Source organism: Gastrolobium bilobum, unplaced genomic scaffold, assembly GCF_033153095.1.
Source record: "Gastrolobium bilobum isolate Gb01-03AN ecotype WA unplaced genomic scaffold, APGP_CSIRO_Gbil_v1 utg12921, whole genome shotgun sequence".
NCBI lineage: Eukaryota > Viridiplantae > Streptophyta > Magnoliopsida > Fabales > Fabaceae > Gastrolobium > Gastrolobium bilobum.
The window spans coordinates 51,560-60,023 of record NW_026896768.1 but is presented as its reverse complement, the minus strand read 5'-3'; the positions used below and the strand labels follow the sequence as shown (position 1 = coordinate 60,023).

Genomic DNA, 8,464 nt, shown 5'->3' with positions numbered 1-8,464 from the left:
ATTGACCAAGTTTACCTGAGGTTGAGAGTATAGCTGTTACGATGCCTCCATGTTTGGAAAATATTAATAGTAGTTGTAACTTAGAAGAGTCATGGATTTTGTTTTATTTTATTTATTTTTTAATCTTTTTGTCATGCAATTTTCAAGTAGCAGTTATATGTTACATGGGAAAAAATGTTTTTACCCCAAAAACTTCACTCCTTATTTCCTCTTTTTGACAAGGTTTTTTTTTTTTTTAATATTATCCATCAATTTATTGATTATTCGACTAGTTCAATTCAAGTCGGGTAAGATATATAATTTTATTTTATAACTTCGAATGGCGCCTAATTATTAAATTAGCAGACCTAATTAAGTGGCAAGACAAACTATACTCTTATTTTGTTCTCTCTCTTTGCCCCTTCCAAAATTTCAAGTTTTCCGTTTTTATGACATGTGAATTTAAAGACGATCTGACAATCACCTGTAATATAATGATATTGAGTATTTATATGAAATTACGTAGTTCAAACTAAATCATCAAAGTGTAAAATTTAAATTACATAGCCTGTCTAATACAGATTAATGCACATTAAAAAATTTAAACACACATGATTACAAATATATATGGTGGTGGTGGTAGGGGGATTGCAGCTATTTTAATTCTAATGGATGGGGTGGGCCTTCATTCTAGTAGCCTAATTAGTTAAGTGAAACTTTTTTTAGTTGGGCTCGCCTTGGCATCACTTTTCTTTTGTCCTTTACCACACATGAATAAGTATTGGGTGAGTTTTTATTTGTTATTTTTCACGTTTCAACACCACATTTCTTTTTTTTCTTTTTTTTCTTTTTGAGTTTTCTCAAAGTATTTTTCAGCCAACAGCTGAAGATTAATCATTTCGAGATGTAGAGATCATCGAAGTGAATTTCGTCTTTATCAACAAAGTATTTTTCAACACCACATAAATAGGGTATAATACTAATTCATTACACTTCAATATGTCTTTAATATAATTAAATGTATTATATTAGCTTAAATCATTACATGTTACCTGCTTTTGAAACATTTGTTACTTGAAGTTATGATTTTGTTAAAATTTATAATTTTAAATATGTTATAAAACTTTGGTAAAAAGATAAAAGAAATTGAAAAAGAAGAGACACAGAAATATGATAGAATACTAATTCTCATTCATCAACTCAATTTCTATACGAGTCATGTCCTTATATAAGACTCTATACACCAATAGAAAGTAATTATATTTTAACTCATCAATAGTGTGGTGGTTACAAGTAGGGGTGAAAGTAGGCTGAGTTGAACCGTGTTTTATCCTGAAAAGCTCAAGCCTATGTCAAAAAATTTCAATTTGGCCTGACCCAATAGCATAGTACGAGTCTAACTGTTAGTCTGGTCTGTTCTATTTATAAAAAAATAAATGACCTGGCCTGTCCCATTAGCCTTTTAAGATTAAAAACAAAAAACTTTTTTTATACCTTTTGTTTTTTCTTAAAGTCATACTTATTACGTAGCCAATCTCCACCGTATATTAAAGCTTGGATGGTATCTTCAGCCAAGCTAGAACGATAGGCATTAATAACTTTTCCTCTAGCACTAAATGTTGATTCTGATGGTACTGTAGAGATTGGTATAGATCTTATATCACTCCCAAGGATAATATTGACGAGGGATCGAATCTAGGTCCTTCCATCACCTACTTAGCTCACATACCACCATTTGGTATTACTATGAATAATATTATTTTATTTTATTTAAAATAAATAATATGATATAGGTCTCACATGTAAAAAAAAGTCTATCACATACTTTCTAAATAGGCTTCTTTAAAAGCTCGAACCTGTTTTATTTAATTATATATAACAGGCCAAACCCGACCTGATATAGGCTAGGCCGTAGGTCATGTAAGCCGGCCCGGTCTACTTTCACCCCTAGTTACAAGGTATGTAAAGAGTCATGACTCATGAGTTACACTTAAATTCCCCATATGTATAGTGATTACAAAGTATATCAAAAATAATGGGAAAGCCAAAGGTCATTCACATATTAAAGTACATATTTTACAACAAAATAATTTTTTTTTACTATTATATTAATTGTTTCAAAAAAAATATATATTATTATCAACTATGAAGTGGTCCTCTTTTGCCCTAGTATTGGAAGGGGATGGACCACACATTAGCAACTCTCGATCTCAAGAATCTAAAAGCCTTTTTAAAAATGTCTACTACTTATAATATTTTCCAAAGTTATTCTTCAAAAAATATAATATCTATAAGATTAAGAAATATCTTTAAAGAAAGGAATTGTTCTTAAAATAGTCAGTACGAAATTCGGTTGAAAATGGACCACGTAAGCGTGATATTTTGAATCCCAAAAAGATTATAATGTAATAAGTATGCCACAGAACCGCTTCTACTCTTTTTTATCTTTACTCGTAACTTTATTTTCTGTAAGTTCACGTCGAGAATACATTATGCTAGAAAAATAATTATTTTTTAATATTTTAAAATAAATTATTTTAAATATTCTATAGCCCATTTGTTTAAATCATCTTCTACCTAACAGGAGACAAATACTTATTCAAAAAACATATTTGTTTGACTAAAAAATCATACTTTTCAACTAATTTTCTTTAATTTATTATCTTTTTTACTTAAACAAGGCACGTAAAGAAATCATGTAAAGAAATAATGCAAAATATCATTTTTCTAAGACTTAACGTTTGGGATACTGACAAGAAGGAATACGTTTGATTTTATAAACAAACCTCTACAGGTTCATACGAGACAAACAAATGTAACTTTATAAATAACCCTATAATTCTCTGTCTTTTTTTAATAGGAAATATTAGTATCATGTTATAAGATAGTATTATTTTATGTTATAGAATTTCGATAGATGATAATTGTACGGCCTTTTTTTTTTAATGATAGGCTCCATTATTTTATATCTTAACATAAGATATACTTTCTACTATAATATGAGAACAACGACCCCCTTTTTTAATGGGAAATGTTACTCTCCTTTTACATAAGATTACTTCTCTCCTACTCTCTCACTTCGATTTTCGCACCTCACTTTTTTCTTTTTTTTCTTTTTTCTTATAATGGTGGGACCCACTCATTTTATCTCTACAACATAAGATACTTATCTTATGTTGAAGGAGAATAATAAAACCCTTTTTTAATATCACCATCTCATGTGTTGAAGTTTTACTTTTAAAATCATCATCATTCAAATATCTCATTGACTCTTTCATTTCTCCCACTAGCAGGGTACACACAAAATTTATATAATAATCCTTTAGGCAGAGAAATAGGTGCAGAGAAGCTCAACAGCACTGAACATTGGTTTTACAAGGTCGAAATGGTTTCATTTCAAGAGAAATTGAAGGCGTTGTTGAGCCACAGATGGATGGTGTTTGTGTGTGCAATGTGGGATATGTCATTTGTGGGAACAGCTTATATGTTTGGAAGCATATCACCTGTGATAAAGAGTAGCATGGGTTACAACCAGAAGCAGGTGGCTTTCTTGAGTGTGGCTAAGGATTTGGGTGATAACGTTGGCCTTCTTGCTGGGAAAATCAGTGAAATATCTCCCACTTGGCTTGTTATACTTGTTGGTGTTGTTCAGAATTTTGTTGGTTATGGCCTTGTTTGGCTCATTGTCACTCACAGGTTTCCTTCTTTACCTTTGTGGCTGGTAAGTTCATTCAAATTAATAAACCAAACTCTTATCATCTTTTTCTATATTCTAGTTTTTGATTTTGTTGTTTAAGGCATAGTTTATACTTGGGAATATTCCTTACCGTACCTTCTCAATTATTATCTTTACCTCAAACATTAATGAAGAAGAAGAAGAAAGAAAGAAACAGTTGCATGATATGTTTTTCATTTTGCATAGGAGGAAATGATTGTATTACAACGACAACAAATAGCGGGAACAATATTGAAAGTGATTGTATTTATAAAATCTAAATTAAAAACTTTTTTTTTAGGAATCAAATTAAGGTTTATGGTTGTTTTCAACTAGATTTTATCATGGAGAAATTTCAGCGCAGTTCTCAGAGAGATATAATATAAAACCATTGAAGGTTCGTTACTTAGAAATTTAAGTTTTTTTGTTGAATTTATTCTTTACATGGTATCAAAGCCAAAGTGATTATTGGTCACGAATTTGATCCCCGGATCCCTTGCCCCCCACTTTTTAGTAGAATAAAGTCAACACAAGGTAGAATAAAAAAATTGATTTATATATTATTCACGCTTCAAGCTTAAAAAGACTCTTGCGTGAGAATGTGAGTTAGAGAGATATATGATCAATTTAAGCTTTTGAAATGAATTGATTCTTTACACCAATTCAAAAGTGGTAAAATTTGTTAATCAGGCACTGATTTGCAGTTATGCATTTTCATCTTCGTGGGACAAAATGGATCTACATACTACAACACAGCTTCTCTGGTTTCCTGTGTGCAAAATTTCCCTGAAAGTAGAGGGCCAGTGGTGGGGATATTGAAGGGATTTGTTGGCTTAAGTGGTGCAATTTGGACTCAAATCATAGCTATGATCAATATCCCTGATCAAGCATCTCTGATTTTCATCGTAGCAGTTGGACCTGCAATGGTTTCTTTCACCCTCATGTTCATCATAAGACCCATTGAAAATTACAAGTTACAATCTAGAGCTTCTGATGGTTCAGGCTTCTTGTTTATCTACAGCATTTGCCTTCTCTTGGCTGCTTATTTGATGGGAATTTTGCTGCTAGAGAATATGCTGGATTTGGAACAAAGCACCATCACATTATTAGCACTTGTTTTGATCATTCTCATATTGCTTCCAATTATAGTTCCTATTCTGTTGGTTTTCTTCTCTGAACCCAAAAGTCATGATGAGGAAACCCTTCTTGAACAACCACCAGTGGCAGCAGCAACTAAATCTATGCATGCAGATGATGAGACTAGTGCTGGTGCCAATCATGTTGAAAATGAGAAGCCTCCAATGCCAGATGTGCTTCCACTCTCAGAAGGGCCAAGAGACATGGTTCAATTTCAAACTAAGCTTTTCCATGCAGTCACTTCAGCCGTGAAGAAAATCAAGCAAAAAAATGGTCCCCATAGAGGAGAGGATTTCACCTTGACACAAGCACTGGTCAAGGCTGATTTTTGGATCATGTTCTTCTCTTTAGTCTTGGGTGCTGGATCAGGTTTGACAATAATAAACAACATGGGTCAGGTTTGTCAATCTTTGGGAGATGACAACATCAATGTTTATGTATCAGTTATCAGCATATCAAACTTCCTTGGTCGTGTTGGTGGCGGCTATTTCTCAGAGGTTATAGTAAGGTGCAATCTCTGCTCCTTTTGCTTTTGAATTTTAGTGCATCTTAGAATCTCCCACATGGAGCACATGATCCACATTGTTATCTATGATAGATATAATATAAGCTTGTTAGAGATTGGTACAGACCTCTACTAAAAATAAGGAACAATCAACTAATAATAGAGAAACCAAGACTTTTTGGCCTGGTAAACCAGAATTTTCATCTATGTATGGAAATCAAGAGACAATTACAGATCCTATGTCTGTAAACAGAGACAAATACAAGAAAATGAATAATTACAAGATTGAAAATGCGAAACAGTAAAGGAAATACAATAAAGGATAGTTGTGAAGCAATTGGAGAGGCTTCACTCTCTCCCAAGGGTCCAATTCCAATATACTTTCCAGATATCCCACCATGTTGCCTTCCCTCTGTATATAACTAACTTCAAGTCACCTCCACGCTCTCCATTCTGTTACGGGATAATTTGGGAAACTCCTAGCTGATGTGGTAGTAGTTGTGTGTGTTTGCTGACTAAGATCGTATCAGAGATATAATAAAATTCATTCATATGCTTTCATTCAACAAAGTTGGTTCTTAACATGACATTAGAACCTATATGATCAAGAGGTCTAGAGTTTGATCTAGTCATCCCTATTCTTCTAATCCTTTCTTCTAATAGAAAAAAAGGTTAACCACAAGGTAAGTGAGTCTGTATATTATACAAGCTTCAAGCCTATAGGAATCGTGCCTGGGATATGTGTTTGAGAAATATAAAACCATTAATATGCCTTCATCTAACAGTTTAAGCTTTGGGTTGAAATAGTTATTTTACAATGTGTTAGATATAATATAAATCTGTTAGATGTTAAACTTAAAAGTTGGTTTTTCACAATATAACATAATATAATCCAAGTGTGCCTTTTGGTATGGTTTTTTAAACAGAAATTTTGGGTACCCGAGACTTGTTGCATTGGCAGTGATACAGGCAGTGATGTCATTGGGACTCTCCTACTATGCCTTGGGCTTAGTTGGACAAGTTTATGTGGTGGCAATATCTATGGGTTTTGGTTATGGTGCCCACTGGTCAATTGCACTAGCTGCAGCTTCAGAACTATTTGGCTTGAAGAACTTTGGGAGTTTGTACAATTTCCTTACTATGGCTAGCCCAGCTGGTTCTCTATTTTTATCTGGATTTGTAGCAAGCACAATATACGACTATTATGCTGAGCAACAAGCAAAACACCGAATGCAAACTTATAGAGCCTCGGTTAACTTTGCTATGCCTTATGTCACTGAAAATAATGAGTTGCTGCTTTGCAAGGGAAACATATGCTATTCCCTAACATGTGGAATCTTAGCAGTAGTTTGCTTATTAGCAACTGCTTTGAGTTTGGTCATAGTTCACAGGACTAAGAGGTTCTATGCCCAACTTTATGGGAAGTCTTGAACTTGATTAGGGGGGAGCAGAGGAAAGCTTGCAATCATTAAGGGAATGGAGAGTGTCACTAAGATTTGAATATTGTGTGTTGAATGTATATATATATATATTTTTTCTTTCCTCTTTCTGTCAAAAGTTTTAATCATCTTCCATACCACGCCCCCTGTGTCAATAATCTTTCGTACTTTGTAATCCATTCTTGGATATTTTATACTAGAATGTGTTTCTAACAACTTGCATTTAGAAAAAATAAAAATAAAAGATGAAGAGACTGTTGTTATGAGACCTTTTTCCTATCCCATGTATGTTCCAATTTATGTTTAAAAGTGCATTTACTGATTTTGATCAACTAGATATTCAGCAGGAAATAATCACCATATAAAGGGTAATGTCAAATCTACATTAAAAATTTTACATTTATTCTTTACAACTTTCTTTTGTTTTCTTTTTCTTTTTCTTTTTTAAAAAAGGCAAACTAATATATATAAAAATAGAGTATATGAATTTTAAGCATTGATGTGCAAAAAAATTAGCGACCACAGTGGGAGTCGAACCCACGACCTTCTGATCCGAAGTCAGACGCGCTAATCCACTGCGCTATGCGGTCTTGATTGATACATGGTCCTTCAAGTTTAAGTGCATTTTAATGATAATCATTATTATTATTTTTATACCCACCCAATATTTCATTTTTTTGTAATTTACTAGAGTGAAGGAATTAACTGATCCTAAACAACATAACTCTTCTAACCAAAATAAAAAATAAAGATAACACTCAATGATTGATTGCCTTTAAGGCTTTAACATGTGAACTTGAGGAAGATTGTTATGCACTTAAATTATATATAATATATATATATTTACTAATTCTCTAATGTAGAGACATTTTCTGTCAATATACTTGTTCTTGTTACGAAATATAGAATCTTTGGCTTAACTAATTGTTGAATTATGATTTAAATTACAATTTTTTTTCTTTCTTCTACCATCATATATCAATCATCTTATCAAAAGAAACAAATTTATTGATCTAAAGAACTTAATTTCTTAACCATGCACATAATTGAATCACCTCATATGAGAAATTCCATAAACATGGATTTAATTGTAATATGAATCTTTCAATGTACCATAGCTCTGTGCATTCCCTTCTCTTATGTTATCAAAAGAAACAAATTCATTGATATGAAGAACTTAGATTCTTAACCATGCACATAATTAAATCACCTCATATGATGAATTCTGTAATCTTTTTCAAGTAGAACAATTCTCCCATAGAATTCGTTAAATCTTTTTATAAATCCTTTTAGAAGATCTTATTGATATTTTCATATAAAATCTTATAAATATTTCATAATATATAATTTGAATTCTAAATTTAGAATTTCAATCATTCTTTTAAAATATAATAAAATTAAAGAATATTACAGTGTATGTGATATTTAAAATAAAAAATTTAAATAAATATACATAATAAACTTCATATATATAAACTTTAAGAATATAATATGCAATAACATAAATAATATAAAACGAAACTCGACCAAAGCAACAATAGAAAAGAAAAGAAGATACGAAGAAAACAATTATAACCTTTGTAATAGATGCAACTTTAATCCTATAACTCAAAATTTGACAAATTTTGAGTATATGCAATATATAAAGATTTTGAAAGCTCTTGTATAAATAAATATTGATGTTAACAT

At 31.7% G+C, this 8,464-nt stretch overlaps 1 protein-coding gene and 1 non-coding gene across 2 annotated transcripts; one reads left to right on the top strand and one right to left on the bottom strand.

Moving 5' to 3' along the window:
• The first annotated feature begins 3,364 nt into the window (after positions 1-3,364).
• On the top strand, positions 3,365-6,779 carry LOC133301927 (protein NUCLEAR FUSION DEFECTIVE 4-like). The gene is made up of 3 exons (XM_061501643.1): positions 3,365-3,700; positions 4,399-5,339; positions 6,263-6,779. The coding sequence occupies exons 1-3, from the start codon at positions 3,365-3,367 to the stop codon at positions 6,765-6,767; spliced, it is 1,782 nt and encodes a 593-aa protein (XP_061357627.1). The 3' UTR covers positions 6,768-6,779.
• Positions 6,780-7,291: 512 nt separating this feature from the next.
• On the bottom strand, positions 7,292-7,365 carry TRNAR-UCG (transfer RNA arginine (anticodon UCG)). Its single transcript has one exon. It is a non-coding gene; the product is annotated as a tRNA-Arg (tRNA).
• Between the last annotated feature and the right edge of the window lie 1,099 nt (positions 7,366-8,464).